At 42.5% G+C, this 27,341-nt stretch overlaps 2 protein-coding genes and 1 long non-coding RNA gene across 5 annotated transcripts; 2 read left to right on the forward strand and 1 right to left on the reverse strand.

Moving 5' to 3' along the window:
- The first annotated feature begins 485 nt into the window (after positions 1 to 485).
- HSPE1 (heat shock protein family E (Hsp10) member 1) lies at positions 486 to 7,018 on the forward strand. The gene is made up of 4 exons (XM_084816864.1): positions 486 to 624; positions 3,175 to 3,339; positions 5,435 to 5,524; positions 6,801 to 7,018. The coding sequence occupies exons 1-4, from the start codon at positions 502 to 504 to the stop codon at positions 6,849 to 6,851; spliced, it is 429 nt and encodes a 142-aa protein (XP_084672990.1). The 5' UTR covers positions 486 to 501; the 3' UTR covers positions 6,852 to 7,018.
- Positions 7,019 to 7,975: 957 nt separating this feature from the next.
- LOC146358658 (uncharacterized) lies at positions 7,976 to 12,296 on the reverse strand. Of its 2 annotated transcripts, XR_014785324.1 has the most exons (3): positions 12,239 to 12,296; positions 11,945 to 12,036; positions 9,013 to 11,249 (listed from the first exon to the last, which is right to left on the reverse strand). It is a non-coding gene; the product is annotated as an uncharacterized LOC146358658 (long non-coding RNA). The 2 variants fall into 2 exon arrangements; XR_014785323.1 differs by having other exon boundaries at positions 7,976 to 11,249; positions 11,945 to 12,296.
- A 271-nt stretch (positions 12,297 to 12,567) lies between these two features.
- MOB4 (MOB family member 4, phocein) lies at positions 12,568 to 26,797 on the forward strand. Of its 2 annotated transcripts, none has more exons than XM_084816842.1 (8): positions 12,568 to 12,646; positions 15,935 to 15,997; positions 16,519 to 16,619; positions 18,975 to 19,017; positions 19,207 to 19,293; positions 24,911 to 24,990; positions 25,195 to 25,306; positions 26,449 to 26,797. In XM_084816842.1, the coding sequence occupies exons 1-8, from the start codon at positions 12,587 to 12,589 to the stop codon at positions 26,578 to 26,580; spliced, it is 678 nt and encodes a 225-aa protein (XP_084672968.1). In that variant the 5' UTR covers positions 12,568 to 12,586; the 3' UTR covers positions 26,581 to 26,797. The 2 variants fall into 2 exon arrangements, with proteins under 2 accessions (XP_084672968.1, XP_084672977.1); XM_084816851.1 differs by lacking the exon at positions 12,568 to 12,646 and adding an exon at positions 12,693 to 12,813.
- The last annotated feature ends 544 nt before the right edge of the window (positions 26,798 to 27,341 follow it).

The following is a 27,341-nucleotide window of genomic DNA, read 5'->3' on the forward strand; positions in this document are numbered from 1 at the left end:
TGGCGCGGAGGGGGGCCCGGGAACCAGCGCAGCGGCGGAGCGCTCGCCCCGCCCCTTCGCCCGTCCTTCCGGCCAGTCTCGCGCCGCGGAGCGTGGGGCGGGGCTCCCGCCAGCCTCTCCGCGGGCGCCTGCGCCGCCGCTTCGCTATCGCCGCCGCCCGTGTATGGCCAATGCAGGTTCCCGGGCTCATTCGTTCCAGAATTTTCTGGAATGCCCACGCTGCCCAAGGTCGCGCGAGGTTTTTCGTCACTTCCGGTGGCCGCCGCCGCCGCCGCCGCCGCCGCCCACTCTCCCCCCTCTCCCCCCGTCTGCTGAGATCATTTTTTTAAGCTAAAAGGCCTACAGAAAAACAAGCCCAACAACTGCACAACGGAAACGTGGCTCGCGGCCGCCGATGAGAACGTATGAAGCGGCGCGTTATGGGGGAGCAGCGTGGAGCGCCCCCTCCCACGCGTGGCCACAGGAAGCGCTTTTCTCCCCGCCGCAGGGTGTGGACGGCGCATGCGCAGCGCGCGACCCTTTTCACGTGTGGGACGCTCAGGGGCGACAGGAGCGCGCGCGTGCTCGCCTGCTGTAGCGGCCGGAGACCTTGCGAGAGAGAGAGCGGCAGCGGCAGGCGCCATGGTAAGCCCCCGCGGCCTCCCCAGGAAGGGGAGAAGGAGCCCCCCGTGCTCGGCGTGCGGAAGGGGGTGGGGAGCAGGAGTTCATCCCCGCTTCGCTCTGCAGCTGCTGTGTAGCGTCGACCTTTTCTTCTCCCTCCCGCGGCGAGGGGGTCTCTTGGAGTAAGGTCGGTGCAAGGAGGCGCGCGTGGTGCGTGAGAATAGGCGGCCAGCGAGAAATCCCAAGGGACTCAGAGCGGTGGGTGGCGTTCCGCTGGTGCGGCAGCGGGCCAGCCTTCCATGTTCTCTTCAGGGTAGACGAAGGGCAGCGCTGCGCACGAGGCTCCCGAATGGAATTCGCTGCCGCATGATGCGGTGCTGGATGGCCCCCAGCGGAAGGGAGTGAGGAAATCCATGGTGGATAAGCCTGTCAGCGGCTATCGGGCGTGATGGCTTAAGTAGAGCCTCCATTCGCAGAGGTTATGATATGATACTGCAGGATGGAGTGCTGGAGGGCTACTTCCTTCCTTCCCTGCTGGTGGGCTTTCCAGAGGCATTTGGCTGGGCACAGGATGATTGACTGGATGGGTCTTATGTTCATTCTAGCAGGGCTTTTCTCACCGACGAAGAAAGGTGCAAATGTGCAGTGTGGAAGTGCGGGGCCTCGAGCCTGCTGGGAAGTCACGCTATCCATCTTTTTGTGCCTTTTCTCCCAGTATTACATGCATATGAGGTGGGGAGGAGGAAGTACATGCTTTCTTGGCTCAGTCTTCAATAATGCCATTTCAAGTCAGGCAGCTCCACGTGCTCTTCCTCCCGTTTTGTCTTAGGCGCTTGGCTAAGCCCATCAACATATTTGGATGCTGTGGGTGGCAGGATTTTATAACAAGCTGTCTCCCTCTTACATGGGAAAAAGAGGCTTACATATTTGTACTCTTAAAAATAAAGTTCTGAATGTTCCTGAGGATGCGTAGTGCTCATTCCAAAGGTTTTGTAGGGAATGGGAAATAGGCAGAGGAGTTCTTATTAGATCAAAATACTTGCTTTAAGTTAAGCTAAATTAATTTGTATATGACTAAAATGGTGTGAATCAAAGAACTTTTGTTTTAATAGTAACGTGATTTGTTCCTGTAGTATAGGCACCTGTAACAGTGTACAGGGACTGCTGTTGGCACCAGTGAGGGGTAGGATGCAAGAGAGGAATTGGTGCTAACAAGGAATCCTCTTGTTAAGAAGTGGGCCAGTGCTTGTTTTGAGTGCAAGGACTTCTTTTTTTATGCGTTGTGTTGTAAATTGCTGACTCTAGAGAAGTCTGTAGCACTTACTTTCATCCAAAGAGATGGCTGGTTCTCTTTTTTTTAAAAAAAAATACAGATTCATATTCCATATGTCCTGATGAAAACAACTACTTTTGTAGCTTCTTAGCTATATTTTATTGAGGTTGAGTTTCAGAAGTTTTTAAAACTATTAGTGGCTCATCCCCAATGCTATATATCATGCACTGCAGACTTGTAGACAGGTCTCATAGAAGTGAGGACCGCTGAATTTAGTGGGGCTTGCTCCCAGGTAAGTGTGTGTAGGATCGTTGCTTTAAACTGGTTTGTCTGGAATATGAACCCTAAAGGGCCAAGGGAAAAAGGAATGTAGCAGTTGTGTTCTGTTCTGTAACTAGTTGCGTGCCACTTAGTGACTTGGCCTTTTACTCTGCTTCTATAAGGGGAAGATGTTTCAATTTTCCCTCGTGTTTCTGCAACAGCGACCTCTAAGGATTCAGCTAAGCCAGCGTTTCTCCTGGTTTCTAGCTGTTTCTGTAAATGTCCATGCTCCAGCCTGGATGCCTGTGGAAACAGCTGGAGGGGATTTGGTGGTGGGGGGAAGCCAGTGCCAGGGTGAGTTACCTAGCTTCCTTTTCCACACTGACTTGTTTTCTTCTAACTATACTAAGTAGCTGCTAATTGTGATTGTTTATTCTTTCTCTGCTGCCTGTTTAGAAATTTGGATTTGTGTTGTATCTAACCCTGAAGGCAATTTACTACAATCTGGCAGCTTACAATGAAATTGATTACGTTCCTTTTTACAGACGATAGTAAAAGTCTATAGTTAGCTGTTTTGATGCATCAAAATGGTTGGAGTTTTTTTTTTAAGGTTGACGCTAAAGTTAATATTGTACTGGTCAGAACCTTACAAATACTGTCCAAAGTTCAACATGCTTTACGCTGCTGAATCTTAGCATAAATGTCTTACAGTTAATAATTTCCTTGAGGTGCTTTACAATTAAACTCAAGCTCACCTTCTGGGCCAAGATTAATTTATTTTTGAAATTATTTGTACGTTTCTGAATCATCAAAGTTTGGAAAATGTTCCAGAGCCATTGCTCATGACATGCTTGATGTTCCATCCTTGATGTCCTTGATCTGTGGAACTGAGGCCTCTGGCAGTTAAGATTCTTTTAATATCCCTACCTTTCATTTTGTGTGCAAGTGGTAGAATCACTTGCTTAATGCTTCAGACGGCAAGATATTTGAATGAGGGGCAAAAGCTTGCTTACACGATGACTTGTGATTTATTTTAACAGGCTGGGCGGGCATTTAAAAACTTTCTTCCTCTTTTTGACCGTGTGCTGGTCGAAAGATGTGCAGCTGAGACTGTAAGTAAAGGAGGCATCATGATTCCAGAAAAATCTCAAGGAAAAGTACTACAAGCCACTGTTGTGGCAGTTGGAGCAGGCTCTAAAGGCAAGGTAAATAGACCTTTATTTTTGTGTTTTTTAATAACTTTTCAAACATGCAGACACCCTAATGCTCCAGTCAAAATTACCTCTTCTTTCCACCTTCTGCCTCAAACACCCTTCACACAACCCTCCGTTGGAAGCTGAAAGAGTGATCCTCATGGTGCATCCACCAGGAACCGGCTTCACCTGCCCCGCGCCTTCTCCCAGTGGGGAGAGGACACTGGGCAGGCAAAGCTGAGAAGCCCTCTTTCCCTGCGCAGGGAAGGCAAAGGGCGAGCAAAGCTGGACAGCGCACCCCTTCTTTGCCAAGGGCCAGATGAGTGGGCTTTATTTGTCCGCCTTCCCTGAAGAGGAAGGACAAGTGAAGCCCACTCATCCGGCTTTTGCAGGAGCTATTGCAAGTGCCAGACAAGTGTGCAGCCACCACTCCTCCAATCCCCTTATCTCCGATCTGTAACAAAGGGATTCCCTTGTGTGCTGCACATCCTCCATTGGGAAGGAGAATGGCAGGCAGGGGAATCCCCTTGTTATCTCCAGTCAGATTGGATAAGGGGTTTTCTCTCCCTGCCTTCTCCCCAAGTCACCTGTAGCCTCCAAATCACCTCCAAAGCTTGGGGAAGGAGTAGTGGGGCTGACAGAGGATGCCTAACCCTCCATGGGCTGGATTGGGAATTTCTGTGGGTTGCAGGTTCACTGCCCCTGGCTTACAGTATAATCATGTGCTCGGCTAATAAGTAATCATTACTTGTGTAACTTTAGGTTTCTGAAATAAATAGTGCTTTCTGCCTCAAACAACTGGTGATAAAAATCTGAATGTCATGTGAAAAGCTTCTCATTAAAAGATGACTCTGCATTCTGTAGCATCTAACATATGAGCCTAGCCAGTGGTCAGGGATGATGGGAGCTGTAGTACAGAACATCTGAAGGGCACCAGGTTACCTACGCTTCAGTTACAGCCTGTGGATCAGTTTAAGGTGCAGTAGATTAATATTAGTTCTGATCCTGGCTTGCAGAGGCACTTAGCTTTGTTGCTTACAATTGCCCATCTGTTGAGCCTAGCTAACCATCATGGTACTGTGGGTCACAAAGACCCATAGGATGCCACACAGGTGAGGCATATTGGACTATGCTCCTACTTTGCCTCCAGGTGAGTTCCATAACTTTCCAAACAGCAATTGTGCACTCAAGCAGAGATGCTGAGAGAGAGCATCTTTTCTGCTGCAGCAGAGAGGATATGGTCAGATTCCCATACCCTATCCCAAGGGTGGACAGAAGGTTGATCTTCAGATATTTTGGCCTTCCAACTCTCAGAAGCCCCTGCCAACATGGCCAGTGGTCAGGAATGCTGGGAGTTGAAGTCCAAAACAGCTGGAGATCTACTTTCTGCCCATTCCTGCCCTCTGTCCTTTGAGCTGCTGGCTGAGCATAGCAGCTTGTGAGGTTGAGCTGTTAGATGGTGCCTTATTACTTAAGTCCCTTAGGAATCCAGTGTTATGCAGCAGGATTTCCTCCTCCTCCCTCTGCCATTCTTGTGCCACCCAAAATCTCCTCTGGAGGATTTGCCAATCCTCCAAAACAGATTTTGAGGTTGTGGAGAAGAGGGGGAATTGCCCTCCTCCCTGTTCCTCTGATGGAAGCAAGTCTGTTGGTGGAAGGAGTTAATTGGATGCCACTCATAGAACGTAGTTAAAGGGGGTGTGTGCACAGGATGTACCAACTACCACCAAATCAAAAATATTCCCTTAGAACAAGGGTGGGCAATTTTTGGCCATCCAGATGTTTTGTCCCACAATTCCCATGAGCCCTAACCAGCGTAGCCAATAGTGAGGGATGATGACAGTTAAAGGCCAAAACATCTGGATGGCCACAAGTTGCCCTCCTCTGCTGTAGAATATACTATCTAATTTTTCAAACTCTGCCAGTATTTGATAACAAGGGGTGAAATTGTTCTTACTAATGTACTCCTGCTCTCCTGAGATGAGAAATGGAGACCATTCAGCTATCTTGCTCAATCTGATTGTGCCATTTTGAATTAAAATTGTAATCTCACTACAAAACTTTAGAGCGTTGTACTAGCAATTTAGATTAACTTCTTTTCCTGTAGGATGGAGACGTTCGTCCAGTTAGTGTAACAGTTGGTGAGAAGGTTCTGCTACCCGAGTATGGTGGAACAAAAGTTGTACTGGATGACAAGGTTAGTCTGTAAAGTAAATCTATTGTCCTATATTCCACAGCTTGTACTGGATTAACTTTTTTTAATGTAAGCTTAAAGCAATGTTTCTCTGAACGATATAAAAGCACACATGCACATACTTTTCTAAGTAATTTAAGATCTTCATGCCCTTATACCTCACTAGTATGCCCACCTAGCTGCTGCACTCCCTGCACTGCCCGTTCCCAGCTGACCAGCTCTTAGATGCCTATGCACAGTGCTTCAGTTGCTCCTTCCTGTAAACCCTTTCTGTTTACTTTTCTTCATCTCCATCCAGAGGTAACTTAAGTCTGGAGTAGCCAGAGACTTGGAACCTCACTGCACTCTTTCTATAATCCCACTAGTTTGGGGAAATGCAAGATTTGAATGTTAATAGGCCTATTTACCAAGACGTAATGAGAAATTTGTGACCCATGCCCTTTGTGACCAGCATGTAGCCAGTGAACTCCTTTTGCTGCATAATGTGCCAATATTGAAGTGGAAGGGTTTAATCAGGATGGTATAAAACAAAATGACAAAACACAATTTCCAGCATCTGTATGTACTGGTGTGAGGCCAAATCATCTACAGAAGTGACTTTATTGACCAGTCTTAAGTGTGGAGAAGTACATGTAGGCGTTTGTTAGGCTTTAAAATCTTACATGTGTACAAGGGTCTTTAATGGATGAATTCCAGTTGAGTCTCTAATATGGATTTTCCTCTAAAATTCTTTTGAACCCTTGCAAAATAGTGATCCTTATGCCACTGTTTTTGTAATCACTGTAGTCATTGATCACTTTACTTGGTGAATCCAAAATGGCTGCCTCAAACTGGTCCCATATGGGCCTTCAGGGTTCAGTACTTCCGAAGCTAAAAGTGGCAGCGCAAGAACCTCCTCTTCTATGGCTCTGGTCAGTGGCTGGGGAAGAGTTCTTTCCATGTGTATGTCCCAGATAAAAGGGAATACTAATGAGATTCTGCTGTTAAAATGTATTTAGATGGTAGTTCTACTGTCTTACAGCCATGACCTTAAAATAATTTATTGAAATACTCCAGCCAATTTGTCTAAAGGAAATGAGTGTCCCTTTATCTCCCTACCCATCCCCCTTCTTTTTCAGGGCAATGATAGAAGAAATGTCCTTGGGTTACTATTTGTGGATCACTGATCCATGATGTGGTCATAAATCAGTCTCTCTGATGGAAGAATGGCAATGCCTTGACCTTTGAACTAGTTACTGTTTGTCTTTGGCTGATACTAATTTGTGTTCTCTATTTGCAGGATTATTTCATATTTAGAGATGGTGATATTCTTGGAAAATATGTTGACTGAAGGGCTCATATTGCTGCATTATTATGAAGTTGTCATTCCACAAAAAGTGCTCAAATGGTTTTGTTTCCATCATGTAAATAATTTCTTTATTTTCTAATAAATGCAAAGTCTTTCAAATAACTGAATATCATTATGACCTCAAATAAAAACCAATGTGTATAGTTGAAGTATACTTCTCACTGTTCTATTCATGTTATCTCTCTTGTTCTACACAACCAATAAACTGTTCTAAATTAATAACCAGAACATTTCAGGGTGAAGTTACAATGGACATTGGTAAAAACATAGGGGCCAGGATCAAAAGAACTGTGAAGCCAGTCACCCACAAAAAACATCTACCCATTCACATTGCAAACTGCTTTTGAAACTGAAGGGAATTCAGGTGCTCAAAGAAAAAAAATCCACTAAGCTAGGCAGTCCTGTTGTGTGATCCTAACCAGCTTTTTGGATCTGGACTAATTTTTCCACTTCTGGGGCAGCAAGACTGAAAAAGAACACATCAGAATATTTTGAATACTGCTTATGAACAATAAGCAGTATAATTATCCCTTAAACGCAATAGGTAAAATGATTCCTTAAGAGTTGGGAAATATGTGTTCGTGGGTAAAAAAATATTTTCAAGGGACATCGCATTTCTGTGGATTGAGTTTGGCCTAGAAATCTGACCATTTCAAAGTTCAAAAATAAAATTTGGAGGATTTTAAAATGTTCGCCCAAAAACAATATGGCTCAAAAAACTTAAAATTGTTGGTAATTTGCATATAAAAACACTGACTACATTGATACTCATCTACATGCAACTGAAAAGGGCTGCTACACATAGGATTCTAATTATTGCATGCATATTCTGTACATTAGGTATTGTATCCAGTGGTGTCAATCCACCATTGTAGAGCTGTTTGCAGAAACCCTGCTTTTATCCTTGCCCGAGCGTCAAATCCATTATTTCAATTCCACTGGTGTAAACTGTTGCACAACTTCATTAGGCTGCACAAAAAGCAAAGGTAGCCATGTTGGCCAAAAGAAGAATACCCCCCCAAAAATCCCAAATCCTTATCACTGTAATTCCTTTACTAGGCTAACTCAAAGGTCACAAAATATTGTGCAAGCTTTTGAGTTGTCCAGAACTCATCAAATAAGATGGTAAACAAAGCAAGAAAGGTGAGGTGGGGGAAGGAGGATGTGGCTGATGTTTGAACAATGGAGTCTGCGTTTGGTTCCAGTCTTCAGATGGAAAATGGGAGGAGGCTGCAAACTTTCAAATTATGCTTTACCAGGTACTAAGATGGTTTCAAATTGCACTTGGACCCTCCCAAGGGTTGCTGGGAAGAAGAAACAAAGTATTCTATTGTGCCTATGCAATGGCGGGAGCAGCTGCTTGGGCAATAGGTTCTAAAAACAACCCAAAATGAATAGAAATGCTCCTTTATGGAATGGGGCAGGTCAGCAGAGCTTGTAGAAGGGGGCGTCACTGTTTTCTAATCTGGAAATGTTTGCTCATTTCCAGGGTTACTTTTAGAATCACTAAGTCCCTGTTGTGGAAGTGTCGCTCCCGTGGGCACAACCATCAGCGGGAGCACAGCAGTCCGATTGGATACTGCCCAAACTAGTTGATTTTGAAATATGGTTGATCTTGAAAATATTAAACCCACCTGTACTCGGGCTGTGGCTACCCTTAGCAAAACACAACTTCCCTGGCAGGAGGAAAACCGTGAGTCAAGACAGTGTACATCTACCCAATTTGGCTTCCACTGACTTTTTCCTCCAGTACACCATATAAAACCATCCAGTTTTGCTAATACAGAATTTCCTCAGAAACTAGGCCTCTTTTTCAGAAATGAGGTCTTTCTGCATAGCTCTTTAGGAAGTTTTAAAAGCAGGTGAGAATTTTCCTTGATAAAGAGACATCTCAAAACTCATCCGGAACAACATAAAAGTACCAATATATACTTTACAGCTTTTTAAAAATCCTCATTATTGTGCAATACAATTTGTCTCGGGGAGAATCGAATAGATGATATATGTACAGGGCTAGGAGAGGAATAGAAAAGACCCTGGTAAAACATTCAACAGTGTCCAAATTGTGACAATTCCAGTTGTTGGTAATTTTAAGCTAAGAGAATAATTTTGTTTAAGATCAAATAGTTTTAACACATGAAGGTAATGTTGGGATGTCTTTATTTCTAGTAACTTATGACAACATATCATGCAGACTACTTCCTCATCCCATACACAGACCTGTTAATTGCAAAACCCAGTTTAAATACATGGTGTCATCAGTGCTAGTATGCAATATCTCTCCTAACTAAGACAGTCGTGGGTCCTACCATGGGACTATTGTCTCCTACTGAGGCAAATTTGTCAGGGCTTCAAAAGCTTACAGTATCACTATGCTGGTGCATGTATTGTGCAATATCAGGTGTAGTCACACTCAACTGGGAGTAATTTCCATTAAATAGTGGGACTTCTGAGTAAACATGCATAGACTCAGACTTGTAGTACCATATGTTCAGGCAGCTTTCCTGATGGGATAGGACTGTGTCAGTGGTTGGGAAAATGGTCTGAACTTAATCACAGGCCTTAAGGAAAATTAATCCAACTAAATATGTCTACCACCCAGTTTGTTAATTCTTAACATACAGAATAGGTGACCAAAAAAAAAAAAAAGTGCCTAGGATCCTAAAAAAAACAGTGGGATTTTTAAGATTGCTTTTCTTTAAACAGCAAACCATGCTACATCCCAAACCACTCCCTTAAAAGCAGCCACAATTTTATGTTTTGAACATACATTCCTCTAAAGAATAAGGTAATCAGAGGGACAAAACTATAAAGCTCCCTTGGGTCAGTAGAGTAGGTGGGGGTGGAGGATCCTGGCCAGTATCTTTTATCAGAATGACTAATTGCATGCTTTGGGTCATATATGTATTATTCATCAGAATAAGTAGTTTCTGGGGTTGGGGATAAGTTCTGTCAAAGTCTTCCCAAACAAAAAAATCTCTATATTTCACACAATTGCCCTGATTCTAAACATATTTGCTCATAAATAAGAATGAGAAAACAAGTTTAACATCCAGGTAAGAATATTTACAGTACTGGGCCAAGGTATTTTTCTGCCAGAAGCAGAGCCTGAATGGCACTTGCCCTGTTTGAAGTGGAGCCCAAACACTGCCCTCTCCACTGCTAGGAACACTTGTCTTTCAGAAGTCTTGCTGTACCAGTCAGACACCAATTCCTGTTTTCACCCACCCCTCTCATGGTGCCTCGAGAAGCAGGTTGCTTTGCCTTGCTGAATTGCAAGGTAGGCTCCTGTGGCTTGGATCCCAAGATAAGTTAACAGAAGTTCATGGAAATGTTTCTCATCCCCTCCTCCTCCCTGCAGGTACCTGTGCCCTGTGAAGAATCTCTGGATGGTCCAAGGGGTCTTCCTGAACAATGGAATGGAGCACGGGGAAGTGGAATCATCCATAATTGGCTTGGATCCTAAGATAAATTTGCTTAAGGAAGTTTGAACTTTAAACATGCATAGGATGTTTAGACAGAAAAAAATAAATCCTACAACTCTGGCTGAGGAATGCTGGGAGTTGTAGGACTTTTTTCTATCTAAATAAGGATTGCAGCCTTAGTTAACTTATCTTAGGATCCATGCCAGTACATGAAGATTGCAATTATGATTAACATTCTATTTTAAGCATTCTATTTTAATAGGGTGCCAGCTCTAGGCTCTGTTACTTGCTGGGAAGCTCTTCTCAAGGATAATTAATTCTGCTTGTGTTGCTGAGCCTGGGTTGAGAAAAAGGAAAGGAGATGGCGCTAAAAGGCTTCAGGGGACAAAGCTGTGTTTTGGTTTCCTCATGGCCATTGTGAATGTGGGAAAACTCTACACATTTCTGGCAAAGTTGTGGGATAGTCAGCCACAAAGTATGTAACAACTGTATGTTTTCACAGACGAGCGTATTTAATGGAAATGCTACAGTATAAACAAGTTCAAAGATACTTCTAAAGTACAAACATTTTTCACAGACACTTCCTCTGAAATGAAAATCCTTCACATAGGGGCTAAAGGGAAATCCAGTTCCAACCTCCAGCACAAAAATGAGTTCTTGCCACTGGCAGGTCAAGAAATGAAAGCACATAGCTCAGGGCTGGCTCTTCAGCCATGGATGTGCGTGTGGGATTTATGAGGAATGAGGGGAGAGGAGGGCAACGGCTTAATATCTACTTCACACCTCATACTACGGTTTCATCCTTTGAAGGAGGCTGCTCTGTTCTGAAGGCGAGTTCAAACCCCGGAGGCAGGCGCTGTCTCTGACTTCCCAATATAGCTCCACGTTCTAGAGAAGCACCTCCAAGGAAGGCCGCATCCTCAGGCAGGACCGTAGCATTGGCCCATGGTCTTACCTGCTCAAAATGAGACAGCAGCTTAGGGCACAATCCTATGCATGTTTAGACAGAAAAAAGTCCAACAGCTTTTTGGCTGCCTGGGGAATACTGGGGCTTTTTTCCTGTCTAAACATGCACTGGACTGTGCCCTTAGTTATTTTGGCTGTGGGAAATGGTCACCTTCGTCTTTCAGTCATGTCTGAATGACTGCTCTCGCCATTTGCCTTCCAAGCCCGTGATTGCCACGTCGGCTCTCCCTCACTCCTCCTCCGCCTCCTGTATTGTATCGGAGCGCTTCTTCTAATAGTTTTATTATTGAGAAATTAACACGGAATGGGGCCTTCTTCCCCAGGCTTTTTTCCCAAAGGGACTTCCCACCGAGACGGCTGGGCTTATAGGTTTTCTGGTGTTTTTAAGGGATGCCCCGCACCCCCCCCTTCTTCCCGCGAAATGTCACGCTTCTCTTTCATCTGCGCCTGCAGATGACTTCTAAAGAGCCGGCCCTTCCTTAAGGCAACAGCTCATGCCCAGGCCTGCTTATTCGGAAGTGTTCAATGGGACTTGCTCCCAGTAAAGTGTGCGCAGGACTGCAGGCTAAGCAGCGTTTCTGAAAGCCAGGGGCGCCCGTTCACTCTGGTTTCCTCCCCACCCCGGCCTCCTGCTTTTTGCACCACCGAGCCTGAGGAAGAGGTCTGGAGAACTCGAAAGCTTACACGTTTTTGTGGAATTTTGGTCGGTTGGTCCTAATGAAGGCATCGCCTGCCTAACTGACGGATCTTTTGATTCTGGTCCCTCTGGTTCTTTCCTGAAAGGCAAGCGGGCCTCTGGTTCTCACTTCACGCCGGATTTCCCCAGATGGCACCACCGCTCCTCCTCCTGACAGAGCGGCCGCCAGACCCCCTTTCGGCCCAGCCTCCGCTATGAACGCGCTTGAGCAGCGCCTGAGCGGCCCCCTCCCCGGGGACAGTCGACGCCGCCACGCACCCCGCCCAGCCCCCCTTCCTCACATGGCCACCTCCTGGTTCGAACGACTTCCTCCTCCTCCCCTTTCCCCCGCGCGGTTCTACGTATCTTTCCCCCTCCCGCCTCTCAACCGCAGGACGCTCTTCTAGCAGTCACTACCCCTCCCCGTCGCCGCCCAGTTTCTGTTCAGCTGTCACCTCCTCCGTCGCCTTGACGTAACTGCTACGTAGTTCTGGCAGTCCCTGCCGGCTGTTCCGCCAGCCTCCCCCCTCCTATCGGGGAAGTTTGCCTCACGTCGCCGTCGTCTCTCGTCCTTCCGCCTCCCCTCCCCGCTTGGTAGTTGCTGCCGCCGCCGCCGCCGCATCCGGGTCCTGGCGCCGCTCGCTGTCACTATGGTCATGGCGGAGGGGACGGCTGTGCTGAGGCGGAACAGGCCGGGCACCAAGGCCCAGGTAAGCCTGTCGCCCCGTCGCTTGGCCTCTGACCGCCTTGGGGACGGGGGTGTTGAGGCAACGGCCGCGCGGGGGAACGGACTTGGGTGGCGCCGCGGGGGATGATGGGGGAGCAGCCGCTGGCGGGCGAGGCCTACTGGCGTCCCCCTTCACTGTAGGAAGAGAAGGTAAACGGGCCTCGCCGCCCCGCTCTGGGTCAGGGTCGGCGGGTGAAATAACGTCGTTTGCAGGCTGGGGGAAGAAAAGGGAGGGCAGGGTATTTCCCTCATGATGGCAGGCAGGCAGGCAGGCAGGCAGGCAGCGCCTGGGGTGGGGGGCTGATCAAGTGCGACCCCCCCCCCCACAGGCGTGGGGGTGGATGGCAGCTCTTCCTAAATACATTGGACACGTTTGAATATTCTGTGCTACTAAATGGCCTGTGACTTCAGCGGTGGGGCGGGGAGACATTGTGGCAAGTATGAATGGGGAAGACCTGGGTGTGAGTCGCCCTTTAAAGCAGCGGGATTGAACGAATTTGGAGGAGGGTAGATACCTAAGGGGAAAGAACGGGGGGGGGGCGCGGATATGCAAGGGGAAAGAGTGAGGGTGTCTGGGGAGAAGAATGGGGTGTGAGGAAGGGGTTAGCTAGGGTAATGGCTGCACGGCAGCGGTTTAGGGCTCAGGTGTGTTGGAAGTGTGGCTGCAGGTGAACGGTGTTGGATGCAATAGGAAGCTAGGAAAGGGAACAGTGAAAGGGACAATGGCTTGATGAGTTCCCAAAGAGATGGGTGGAGTTGCAGGGTGGCAGCTGGAACAGAAGTGGTCTATCCTGTATTATTCAGGATTAGTGCCTCTGAGGGTTGTCCTCTAATTGGCTTTAAAAAAAAAAAGGTATGTCATTGGCAGAGACTGATATTGATGGTAACCTTTCCTGCTATATAATCAAGGTGTCACACCAAATTCTGTGGTTGAGTTTTCAACGAGGATGTTAACGTCTTGAGAGGTTTGAATGTTCCCCCTCTCCTTTTTTCTGAATATATTATTTTAATTGCTATCTCTGGGTTGTGTGGTCCAGTAACTTTTATTCAAAACTGGAAGAATGGGTGAAAGTTGTAAAAATATTGCCCTGTCTACACCTCCCTTACCGTTTTTATGTTGTGGATGTATGTGTAAATCTAGATTTTGCTTGATTTCTAAACCTCTGTTGACTGGGAAAATTGCGAAGTGTATAAGGGTGCTAGCCTGATTTCTGAAAGCCTAAATTCCTCATGAATACAACATACATGCTAATTTAGATTGGTTTTTACAAGCCTAGACAGGTTGTCTACTATAAGTAATATTTAGCATGTATCATTAACTATCTTGCTGGGATTTTTTCGTACAGCAAAGTGCCTCATTTTGATTGAAGGAAATTGCCTGGAGGCTAGTTTGTGCTAGAATCTAGATTAAAGAAAACTATAATAAAGCTATCCTCAAGAAATACTAGAAGGGCACACTTCTTGAAAGGAAAAGTATATATAAATTTTATACTAGAAGCCTTGTGGTAGGTAACCTTTGGTTAAATTCTAGGAGTAACTAGGTTGGGATAGTCATCTTGAAGTGCCAAGTATTTTTAAAAACTATCGTGAATTTCTCTGGTAAATGAAACATTAAGATGTTGGCCAGTCAAATGGCTGGATAATAGTTTTCATAACTTTGTCAGTGGTATTTTAAATCTGTCATTACTACTTCAGCAGATAATTCTAACCTTCTGCTTGTTCCTTTGGAACAGATATGAACTCATAACATAAATAGATTCTGTTCATGTGAAATACACATTTTAGAAGGTCTGACTTGTGATTTTTACGTTATTTGTAATTGCTAAAACTATATAGTCAGGCTGTTTTAAATATATATTTTAGTATTAAATACTTGTAGTAAGTTTCTGTATAAATTACATGTCATTATTTTTTACTTCTTAAGGGAGCCTTCTGTTAAAGCATAAAAGCTTGAATTAAGTAGCAGGAAAACAGCTCCTTGAAATATTTTTCTTCCATCTGTTTGTTGCATCCTAGATAAAAGAATACTTTCTGAATTTTAAAAAAATGATAGGTAGGCTCTGCCTTACTGCCTAGCTAGTTTTTAATGGCTACTCTATCAGTGTATAGGTTGAAAGGATTTTCAGTTGAAAAGATTGATGAGTCATCCTCTCAAGATAGCTGTGGGAGACATACCTGCTGAGAAGTGCCCAGTAAACATGGGTGTGGGTGGTTATGCATTAATGTATGATATAAATGCATGTATATATCTTTTTATTTTGATTACAAACTTATTTGAGTTTCTTCTTTGATTGAAGCACACCTAAAACATCTTAAAATTTAGTGTAGTGAATCAGCGTAGAGCAGTCAAGAAGAGACTATTACACTGAAGAACTAGAATTGTTATTAATCTACATTCAATTTCATCAAAAGTATTTAATACAGAGTAAAAATGTCAATTTTTTAAAAATGTCCATATCAAAAAATGATGTTGGATGCAACCCCAGACCATTTGCTTGGAGTTATTCCTATTAATTTCACTAGAATTTATTTTCAAGTCTTTAAATGTTTAGGATTGCAACTTAATAGTCCAGTCACTACCAGGTAAGTTCTACCAGTATTTGTGGGACCTAATATCAGATAGGTGTGCATAGGGTTGCAACTGAAGTTTTATACTCACAGAGCTCTGAAATATACTTTGGTCATAGATGAAGGTTTTTCGGTTTAATAAATAAGATGTTTTACTTTTTAAGTCTGTCTTATCATCCCTGTAGTTAAATATTTAGAATACTACAGATGGCTGTGCAGCCTTGTTTTGCTGGCAAATAAGTGTGTAGAGTGGGATGCAAAGACTGTTGTATCAGTGCAGTGTCATGGCCTGTAGCATTGCACTGCTGTCATTAGCTGCCCCATGATGATGTGCTAATGTAACTGTGGGTTGTATAGTGCTGCCTTGGCAATTACCTCCATCACTAGATTTAACTAGTTGCATTCCACACAGTTGTTAACACAGAACTGGATGGAGAGATGGCAGGATTGGCGATACCATCCTAAAGAGCTTTTCAGTCACAAAGGCACGCATGGGTCTATGTTGTTACAGCTGGACTTTCTTGATATTAGAATGGGATTGTATCTGACAGACAGCAGTGAATATGGAATTGTCCAAGACAGGATGCTGCTGTGGTATTTTGGTTAAAGGCAGCCCAAGTGCTATTGTATCTAGTTTAGGACTAGATTGTTTTTTGTTTTTGTTCAGTTTGGTTGGTTTAACTCTTTGATTTTATTTTTTTAGGATTTTTATAATTGGCCTGATGAATCTTTTGAAGAAATGGACAGCACATTAGCAGTTCAACAGGTACACTATTCCAGGTTCATTGTGTCATGTATTCTATTAATTTACTTCTGGATCTTGCAATTTGTGAATTGCCTAGGTTATGTCTGTATTAGTAGTATAGGTTCAAAGATAATTTTACCTGTTGTATATATGTAAAGAGCAGTATTGAGTGTTTGTGATGTATCACCACTATCATACCAGGAAAATACTGATGTTCCATGCATACTGTAACTTAGCTGTCTTTCTTGCAATTATAGTTGCTCTATTTGTTCCTTCTTCGACCTCACAATAATGGTCTTTGGATTACTAAGTCAAAATTCCTTCTAATGTGTAATTAACATGAAGTATTGTGCATGCGGTAACAGTTGGCTCTTCCATTTTGGAACATTGGAGGCCGAACGTGAGAATGGGGTGTAGCATAGTGGCTAAAAATGTGGGGTTCAAAAATTTCCATTACAAATTTTGCCACATCCTTGAACTCACTAATTGTCTCCGTGATTATATTAACAGTAAAATATATATTTAAATATTTTTTCCTCTAGTATATCCAACAAAACATACGAGCAGACTGTTCAAACATAGACAAAATTCTTGAACCTCCAGAAGGACAGGATGAAGGTGTTTGGAAGTACGAACACTTAAGGTAACTGTAGGCTGTCTGTGAAAAAGCAAGTCATACTCTTAAATAATGATGCCCATTATGTCCTTGGAAGCCCAAATCTGAGTCTAAGGACCCTGGGAAAAGTATTTAAGTAAAGTATTTTTTCTTTAGAGAACAGAAACCGCAAATGCTAAACCCTTCTGACAATCCCCGGTGGTCCACATCTTTCAGGAAGTAGATTGATGTTGGGAAGGAGGAAGGGATGCTTGGGAAAATACCCACTTTCTGTTAGTTAAGCCTACTCTCCTAGTTGAATGGGTTTGTGCCATTTGAGTGTGGATGGAGACTTGCAAGAGAGCTTTTTCATTCTTGCAGTCACAGCTTCTCTTCCCACAAACGACTAAGTTGTAGGTTTTTGGGTGAGATTATTTTAACTTTTTTCGTCTATGTTATATAAGACTTTAAACTGCTCAAATAATAAGCAAAATCTGATGGTGAAATGTATTTTTCTGCGTATTTTCAAAGCCATTCTGATCAAATTCTAATTTTTGTGATAAACTCTCTAGACTTAACTGGATGAGAAAAGCTAGCATAATTTATCAGAGATACATCTGCTTTGCCATATATGCATCCTAATTATAAACTTGGAAATAAGTTCCATTATGTTTAGTAGAACATGCCTCTAAATTAGTGTGCTTATGATCTCAAGGTTAATATTTTGATACTGATTCATGTTCTCTTACTATATAATAGTAAGGACAATTCAATTAAAGTTCATTTTAACTCTTTCTTAGGATTGATTTCAACGTTCAGCAGCCCAGAAGTAGGAACTGTAAAAGTTTTTGCTCATGTCAGTGCTCATAATGTTTTAAAGGCCATTGTCCTACGTGCTGGTCCATGCCAACATTCGGATTTGCAGTACTGGGATATAGACACTGCATGTATATGAAATAGCACTGTGGGTAAAGGCTTCTAGAACTTCATGCCTTTTGTGTGAAATACCAAATTTGGGTAAACATTTTCTGTGGCCTCTATATACAGGCTGTGAAGTTTGACATGAGTCAAAATGGCCAGAGATACAAATTTGTATTATATCATACAGAACCTGCACAACTCCTAACACTGGTTCATTGGTTCCATGTATCATACAAAATTTCCTGACCTTTCCAGTGCTGTGTGAACATGTTTTATTGATGGATATTGTAGTCTTTTTAGTTTATTGTTAGTCGCCATGAATATTGTGACTACAATAGAAGGGCAGGATACAAAGCCACATGCCTGCATCAGATAAATGTACTTTTGTTTGGCCACGTCCACCATCCTCTTTCTTTGACTTGAAGCTGCAGTTAGAGAAATGATCCTTACTGTAGCACACGAGCTGCCACCCAAGGAAATCAGTCAGTCTGTTTGTGGCAGTCTTACTAATTTAGATCAGATGAATTTGATCACAGAGCATGTTATAGGGCAAAGTGTTGTGATCTGAAGTGCCCTGAGGAAGAATATATTTTGAGAACATGTTGAGCTCCAACCTGTTCGTTTTTTCTGTACCTTTGATACCCCATCCCTCCTTTTCCACTCTCTGCTATTGGTGCCTTCCTTCCTTTTGATTTTTAAATTAAGTCAAGCTGGATGAATGTGGTCTCTTTATCTTTTACTAAATCAGACCTGCTGATTCATGTTTTCAAAAGCCACTGAAATATAAATCTGTATTTTAGTAAAGATGGCATTAATGTTTTGTTTTATAAGCCTCTGTTTTTTGACACCTATATGCTAAATGTGTAACTAGTTCTGCTAATGCTTTAACTGATACTGATAGTATTATGAAGGGGGTGTTGCATGAAATGCTGCTCTGGAGAATCCCCTGATCTTGATGAATGGCTTATTACAGGACATAAGGGCCTGTGGTGGGGGTGAAATCTGAATATGACATGTACACACAACACCATGTATGCCCCTGGCTTACTTGCTTGAGACTCAAAATTTTTTCAAAAGCACCTTTCAAGGGTTTGGCACCTAATGGACTTTGCTCCCGAGAAGAACCATTGTAAAACTTACTAAAATGTGAAATTATTTTTCTTTATCACTATCTTGAAAAGGATAAATAATTTTAACTTTCTATTTTCAACGTACCTGTTTTAAGGTGTCCTTTATTTAGTTCTAGGTTTACATTGTTTACACACAGGAATTTCTTATAGGTGTTTATCATAGCAGTAAGCAAAAATGCTTTCATTTGTATTTTTATGTTTTGCCCCACACCTTCATACCAGAAATAATAATTACAGCATTTTATAATGCTATGCTTATTCCATAATATTGTAGTTAATAACAACTAGATTGTGATGTTTTAATGAAGCAGGAAAAGGTGGTAATCTAAAGTTTTATGTTCTAAAATTTTAGGCAGTTCTGTCTTGAGCTCAATGGCCTTGCGGTTAAACTTCAGGTAACATTTTTTCATTTATCTTCCTTTTGACAGTTAAGAATAAACTGTTTTTTTGGTGTGTTAAGGGTAATAAAGCTCCGGCACTTTGTTTTTGGTAGTCATGATGGTAGGTATAGAGAGACAGCTAGTTAAACAAGAAGTTTTATTTTTCTCCTAGGTTTAATCTTTATTGTACACATTTTTCAACAGACTGAATGCCATCCAGACACATGCACGCAGATGACAGCAACTGAACAATGGATTTTTCTTTGTGCAGCCCATAAAACTCCCAAGGAGGTAAGAAGGGGAATACAGAAAGGAGCTGTTAAGGTGCTTTCCTATTTATTGTGCTGAAAGTGTTACTTTCACATGCGTGTATATACATGAACAGAAATAAGCAGTCTATCCATCTATTACTTTCCATTTTTGTCTCTGAGATGGTTCAGATGTCAGCTTGATGGTAAGCTCCTGTGCATGTTGGGGAGTGAGCATAAGCCTCAGTTTAGGATTGTGCTGGCCTACCACTAGATGAGTTACTGTATTCTTATAACTGGGCCGTTGCAGGTGATAAAGGTCATGGCACCATAGCTCAATCATGGCACCAGACTGGTAGCCAGCCTAAAGGGGGGGGGGGAAATTGGGGGGGCGGTTTGTTTGGTTTGCAGGCCTTTTAAAGACAAAATTTTAAACTGTTTATAAAATAATTTAGAAGGGGCAGAGAAAATTAAGGGGGGCCAGGCCCCACCTAGCCCACCCCTGTCTACAAGCCTGCCTGTCACCTTGTCGATAACGTAGTGTTCAATTTGAAGTTCATGGTCAAATTTAGTTTGGCCCTACTCTTATCCCCCCTTTCTGGCCCACTATTGCTTATTGAGGTGCTTTGAATAATGCCCTTGACATTTTGTGACAGGAAACCAATTTCTCCTAGCCATGAGTGCACAGTGTGCTTGTATCTTTAAAGCAAAGGTTGGGAACCTTTTTTCTGTTGAAGGCTGCATTCCCTTGGGGATAATCTGTTGAGGACTGCCTACTGGCAGTGGGCAAAACCACCCCTTCTTTCTTTCTGTCACCCTTTTTTTCCCTTCCATCAGACTGTTAGAGGAAGGACAGATCGTTCTTACTAGGTGTCTGAACTGATTTCTCGCAGAGGACGAGGACTACATGAAATTAGGTCTAGGGCTTCATGTAGTCCCTTTAAATGCAGCAGGCTTACTGCTGAGCTGTTTCCCCTTCCCCTGTAGTATGTTGCCCAGAGTCTCACCTCTGCAACAGCAGTAGCTTTGTGAAGGAGAACAAATACGTCCAAACAGTATTCCATGGCTGAAAACGTTTCATTGAAGCAATTAAGTAAACATATGTTCACAAACAGCTGAGCGGGTTTGGGCCCAATATAAATCATGATGGCCTAATCAGTCTCTGTGATGAACTCCAGGCAATGTGACAAGTCAGTTCAACTTACAATGACTGGGTTTGGATGCCACACCGTGACTCATTGTGGCTTATTTAAACAGACCATTGGTTATGTGAGGGTTGTTTAACCCTCACATAACCTACACTCACTGAGTTCACACGGCATGATACCCCAAGCAGGGATTGCATATTTAAAATCGCACACTTGTCCCGCACATGCCACAGCCTCACCATGGATTAAATAACCCACAGTGGGCTGCCGTCTCATGTGAACAGCCCCATAATTGTTGAATTCCTTATATTATTTTCCTTCTCCCTGAGTTAATGTAATATTTGGAAATATATGGGGCAAAATCCAACTCTACCTCTCCACCCACAGAACAGACACAGTTGAAGGAATGGATTCTCCCTCCCCCTGCAGCCTCTTACATGCCCCCAAAAGGGTCCCCCAATCTCCAGAACACATTTGGGAGGCACGCTGTGGGAGAGGAAGGGGAAGTCCAGTTGCATGACCAGAAGTCCATTCACACAGCATTGGATGGAATCCATAAGATTTAACAACCAGACAGAGAACTCTGGTTATTAGGTGTTCTATAAGTGTAAGAAATAATAAATATATAACTTATCTGCATCTTCCTTTTTGTGAACATTTTCTTATAGTTATACATATAGTTGATCGGCAATGTTTAAATTCCAGTTCCGAGGTTAAAACCAAACCACTTCTCTTGCAGCCATTATTCATCTTATCAGAAGCGACTTAGAACAATCTCTCTACAGTACACAGTAAAATCTTGTCTCTGGGGTGTGACCCCAACTTTGATTAAATAATAGGTTTTGTATGTTTAACAGAAAATTCCAGCATCCTGTAAGCCTTTCAGCAAGCAAGACCAACTCTGGCTTTAGGTCAGACAGGTCAGGAGATCTCGGGTCTATTATGTCAAATATAACATGAAAATATGGCAAAAGGATATAAATCCAGTTCCATACACTTACATTCCCAATTTATTTTCATTTTCTCTGTTGCTTCACTCAGCAGAGCTCCAGCAGTAAGATGTCCACTAATAGTTCAGGCATATCCTAGGGGACTTAAGCTAACCATGCTTTGCATCTTACACGGGATGATCATGAATGTTAAGTGGGTACTGCAGTGATTGCATGTATGTCACTCATGCCAGTTAAAGAGGAGTTATATAGATTGTTTTGCCATCAGTCTGCCTCTTTGATAGTTATTTCGGTCACTAGGCATGGTCTTTTATGTGCCATATTTCAGTAATAAAGTCCATCGCAACAGTTCAGATTGTTACATTTTTCCAACCACAGTTCAGTGGGGAACAAGTACTGTTCTTGGTCAGTGAGGGAGTGGAGCAGGCAGGAAAGGGTTAACTCCCACTTCCAGGGAAGGCAGGGCCAGTCAGATCAGAGTTGTATCTACCTGGAAGGGGAGGAACCCCTCTCAGTCTTGGCTCTGCCTACCACAGAAGAGCAGGGTTAATCAGTGGCTCCCAAGTTTAGTCTTGGGTGCAGTGACTTTTCTTCCTAAGTTTTTGTCTTGATTTTTTTTCAGACTTCTGACACAGGGCTAGGCAGGAGTCCTGTTTGGTAGTCTCTGTAATTTTTGTCTCATTACAGCTGTTGCTTTAAAAAACAATAACAGTGTTTTTTATTTGTTCAGAGAGGCAGAAAAAGAAATAATTAAGCCCATCCGTATTGTTCTTCAGTATTTGGTTTTGAGAGCACTCCAGTCACCACAGTTCTGTAGAAATGGCTGTGGTCTCTATGTCGTAGATGTAGCACATAGACATTCCATTTGGACTATGGGTTGGATCCAGCATAAGCCTCCCAGAGACAGAAGGGATCCTTCTGTCCATGGGAGGCTTCTGATCCAGCAGAACATTTCTGTTGGCAGAATGGAGGCAGCAAGAATCCTCATTGATTCCACCTGCAGTCCCCCTGTGCCTCCTGAAAATCTGCCCTGGAGGGTTGGGGGACCCTCTAGAACAGTGAAGGAAGTGGTACGGGGAACTGCAGGAGGAGGAGGAAATTGGCTAACATCCCCTCCCTGCCTGCTTCCTGCCAGCAAGAGTGGAGCCCTACTTAGGGGCTGCTCCTGCTGGTGGGATGAAAGCTGGATCCAACCAAATGTAAGGAATATCTTCCTTTTGTATTGGCCTGTTTCATTTCTTTATGTGTAATTTGGGCATGAGTCCCTTATTCTAACACATGTATTGCCTAACACACAGTTGAATCAGTCAGTACACAGTGAAATGTGAAAATAAAACCATCATCTGGGAGCAAGAACAAAATACATCAGTAAACAGCAGTTTATCTGATGAGAATACAGAGTATAAAATAAGAATGAAAATATAATCTTGCTTCTGAATTTAGCTGGGGACTTTTGGCTTGTTTGTGTTTTTGACCTGGATATGGTTTTGAAGTCATCTTTTAAGTAACTGTCTAGATCAAAATATTACTTGAAATGCAGGTTAAAGCAGTACCTAGTACTGAGACCCTGTAGTTTGTACAGTGTTAGTAACCGAATACAGAAAATAGTATGTTTCTACTGTTTGGGTGAAAATAAGATAAGATTATAACCTGCTAATTCTTGTGTTCGTGGCTGTTTTGAGGATATCCAAGGTTTTTCTAAGGAGCACTATGCATGGGTATGCACTGTGCTTCTTAGCACAATGAAATCTGCTAACTTAAGGCGCAGTCCTAATGAGACAGGCGGCTGCCTCCAAACTCAGAGGCAACCGCCTATCCAAAGCAGGGCAGGAGAAGCACAGAGGGGATCATTCCCTCCGTGCTCCTCCTGTCCTGCTTTTTCAGCTAGACAGCTGATTGCAGCTGCCTAGCTGCGGGAGCGGGGAGGGGGCTGCTGTAGGACACATAGGATGTGTTGTACCAGCAGCTACGCTCTCCCTGCCCCAGAATGCCCCCAGCCATACCCCTTTCCAGCCACTCTGCACTCCTCTTGCGAGCGCGGAGGACAGGGCTGTTCCACGCTGCCTTGGAAGCAGCGCGGAAGTGCGGGGAGGTTATTTCTCCGGGAACCAACCTCAGACGGAAAACACCATATCCTATGGCTGTATAGCGGCCATAGGATTGCTCCCTCCATGAATTCTGCTAACTTAGATTTATAGTGTCTGACTGGTCACTTGAAGTGTATCTACCTACTCAGTTTGGGATTTGATAGATTTAAGAAGCATGCCTTAAAACTTAAACAGAAACAACCAATAAGATAGAGGCTGATCAACTTGGTTCATTTTTTCAAGTCTTCTGTCAGGCTGCAATCATATGCATGTTTAGACAGAAAAAAATCCTCCATGGCTGGCTGGGGAATGCTAGGAGTTGGAGGACTTTTTCTGTCTAAACATGCATAGGATTGTGCCCTTAGTGACTCATGGGTCACTTCCAACTTTGCAGGTTACATTAGACCTTTGACATTTGGTAGTAAGATAAACTCTTGCTCAAGTCAACCTACCAAGCATCCTGGCTCTTCTAGATGGAAAAAGGTGTGTTGGTTCAGGCATGTACATAGAGTTTAAGATGGACTCATACCAAAGGTCATGTTTTGTAGCAGAGCCAATATAAAGTGATTGTCTAAAGCATCAATAAAAGGAAATATGTAAAGATGAGTTATGAGATTTAGGCATCTGTGAGTGGGAAGCTTTGGTGAGCAATAGGAACATCTAGTATTGCAGACTACATGCTGGCATGCACATATGTGATGAGAAATGGATAAGGGTGAGTAGAAGAAACAGAGCATCAGTTGTGACCTTCTTGCTGAAGATAATAGATATGACATACACATTGGGTACTGCTGTTCCAGGATTGGCCACTTTGGTCTTTGGAGGAAGTGTAGCTCATATTAATTGAAGTAATGCAATCCAAAGGGATGTTGAAACTCCATTTTACACAGATGGACAATGGCCATATCAATCCATCAAGTTTTTAATATTGAATATACAAGAAAATGTTTCCTATATTGGATGTAGACGGGTAATTTACTTCTTCAAAAAGAGGTGAGAAGAGGAGGCGTTTGGGTTTTAGTGTATTGCATTCATATCAATATTGTTTGAGAGGATAGCAGAGCTGACATCCCTTTTGACCTAAGATTTGTACCTTGGACTGTAATCCCAAGTAGACTTGGAAATTATTTCCGTATAAATCAATAGGGCTTGTTTTCAAGTGCATACATTTAGGATAGGGATATGAGTGAGCTGGCAGATGTGTATATTTCTATTTAAAAATTGCCCTAGAGCTTGGAAACTCATGTGCCATTTGAAATAATAGTATTCATAGCTCTCTTGGCTAAGTAGTCCATGTCATTCAGGAAGTAGAAGTATTGAAATGTAAAGACCATTGTGAATATTCCAATAACTCCTGGAGAGCAGTTTGGTTAGTTGCTGTCTAAAGTGGTTATGAGCATACTTGGATTGAGAAATGGGATACCTGAGAAAAAATGTTTGCAGTAAAATGCAATCTTTTGCCTCTTACCTTTTAGTGTCCTGCCATTGACTACACCAGACACACATTGGATGGAGCTGCATGTCTTCTGAATAGCAATAAATATTTCCCGAGCAGGTAAAGCACTGAAAGAATCTTTGCCATTTTTATCTTCATAGTTGGTTCTCAAGGAGTGCATTTATTTGGTGAATGAATTCTCACCAGAAATCATATTTGACATAGTGTTAATTTCATAAGTTATCTATTGACCATGATTAAACATTTAGTGTAGCAACAACAGAAGTAAGGTTCATGTGTAATGTTTGCTTTTAATGTTTACAGGGTTAGCATAAAGGAATCCTCTGTAGCCAAATTAGGATCAGTCTGCCGTAGGATCTACAGAATATTTTCACATGCATATTTTCATCATCGTCAAATATTTGATGAATATGAAGTAAGTACTACAATACTAAGGCTGGAATCCTATACTCTCTTATCTGAGAGTAAGTCCCATAGTATGCTATGAGACTTACTTCTGAGTAGACATATGTAGGACTACACTCTGAATGTCTTGGTCGCACTCCTAAGCGCACTTCCCTGAGAATAGGCATAATTGAGTATAGCGGGTCTTACAGAGTAAACATGCTTAGGATTGTTAATGTCGCACTGTCCCAGGAGTCATATTACAATTGCTTGAATAGTTCTGTTTTTGACCCTTTTTGTGCATAAACTCCACTTATAAAGAACTCTTATTAAAGACCACTGCTAAGTCTCTTTCTTTACTTCCTTGAAATGGTGTATTTGGAATTGCTGTTTGGAGTGTGGAGTGTATGCCTACTTCATGTTGTTTTTGAGGAGGGTTTGATGTGGTATAACTGTATGGTACTTCCCAAATATTATCTGTCCATGAGAAGGCTTACCCTTAATGGCAGCCTAAAAATAATTTTAAATAAAATAAATAAAATTTGGGCATAGATTCTACCCAAAGTGTGTGAATAGTCTATAAGAGCCTCTTTACCACATGTTTGGGGTGTTAAGTGTTTTGTCTAAGATAGGGTGTGGGACTCAAATTATTTTTTTCAAGGGTTTGAAACCTGAAAGCAATTTTTTCTTAGGTTATTTAAATATGCGTTGACGTACTCATATAATCTTTTTGTAGGCTACTCATTAATTTGTGCTCAAGTCACCCAATCTTTTTATTCACTAAGCAGTAATTTAGATGAGCAGTTGACAATGATGGTCTCCTCTTTACACATTGCAACTGTCTACATAGAATTATGTGTATAAAACTGTATTTTTTTTAGATGTGCACTATTCTTCATAAGTACTTTGGACTCCTTGTAGCACACCAGTCATGATTTGCCACCTGCCAGGTTGACTCCCTGATTTTCTGTCCCAGAAAAGACTAAAAAGCAGGGTGTTTTTCCAGCATCCTGATGGATCGTAGTATGCAGCATACTGAATTACTGTGTAGTTGTTTCCTATGCAGATGTTTCCACGTAGGAAAGTATAACATAGTCTTGAGTAATATTAAACAGTCTTTTTATATATGTGTGTCTGGCTGTTAATAAGTAGGATTCCTTTTTCTGTCTTCAGAATGAAACCTTTTTGTGTCACCGGTTTACCAAATTTGTGATGAAATATAACTTGATGTCCAAGGATAACCTGATCGTACCAATTTTAGAAGAGGAGGTGCAAAATTCAGTTTCTGGTGAAAGTGAGGCATGATGAGTATCGTGGACTGAAATGAGCACGTAATTAACATTATGTACTGTATATATCATTTTAGAAATTTCAATCATGTATTCTTAGAGCTTTGTTTAGTATACTTTTTGTATGCTTTGTGCGTTGCCTCTTAATATGGGATATGGTTTAAGTTATTCATGAGCTGTATATTCTTCAATGTGGCACTCATGGTTTTTAAATAAAAATAGAATTATCTGTTTATACTGCCTGTTAATAAAAGAATTTACAGTTCTGTAAAATTGCTGCTAAACAATCATTGGATCACAATCTTCAAACTTTGTCCAATTTAAACTTAAAGCTTCTCATGCTAATGAAGTTGGAACTTTAGCCTTAGTTTGACACTAATTTCAGAAACTTGCAAGTCCATTTAATTCCAACTTCTGTTGTATTTTATAGGAAGTACCCTTATTTTAGTTCCCAAGTTTTGCTTTGGGTGTGTGCATATATAGTACTAAACTATTGTAGTATGTGTGTATCCAAATATTCATTATTACAGTATTAATACCAAAAGGATAACTGTTATTATGCTACCCAAAGTGATTCTAGAGCTATTTGTTTCTTTCTGGACTCGCCTTTCTGTATCAGTGGAGGCTTGTGCGTTCCACAAAAAGGTCATGTGTTCAGTCACATTAGGGCAAAGATTCCCCTACATGTTTTCCCTAACTGCACCTCTCGCCAGTGGATAAAAACAATGTGTGTTCCTTCTTGCCTACAGTAAAGTACTCTGTGGCTTATGCCTGCAC

This window comes from Heloderma suspectum, chromosome 1 (assembly GCF_057233095.1).
Source record: "Heloderma suspectum isolate Gila_16-S chromosome 1, 16-S_ref, whole genome shotgun sequence".
Taxonomy (NCBI): domain Eukaryota; kingdom Metazoa; phylum Chordata; class Lepidosauria; order Squamata; family Helodermatidae; genus Heloderma; species Heloderma suspectum.

Excerpts from the sequence above, each read along its gene's own strand:
- HSPE1 (XM_084816864.1), top strand. The coding sequence starts at position 502 with ATGCGCAGCGCGCGACCCTTTTCACGTGTGGGACGCTCAGGGGCGACA. Across the intron at positions 3,340-5,434 it reads GAGCAGGCTCTAAAGGCAAG|GATGGAGACGTTCGTCCAGT; the intron begins GTAAATAGACCT and ends CTTTTCCTGTAG. Across the intron at positions 5,525-6,800 it reads AAGTTGTACTGGATGACAAG|GATTATTTCATATTTAGAGA; the intron begins GTTAGTCTGTAA and ends CTCTATTTGCAG.
- MOB4 (XM_084816842.1), top strand. The coding sequence starts at position 12,587 with ATGGTCATGGCGGAGGGGACGGCTGTGCTGAGGCGGAACAGGCCGGGC. Across the intron at positions 15,998-16,518 it reads GCACATTAGCAGTTCAACAG|TATATCCAACAAAACATACG; the intron begins GTACACTATTCC and ends TTTTTCCTCTAG. Across the intron at positions 24,991-25,194 it reads AATAAATATTTCCCGAGCAG|GGTTAGCATAAAGGAATCCT; the intron begins GTAAAGCACTGA and ends TAATGTTTACAG.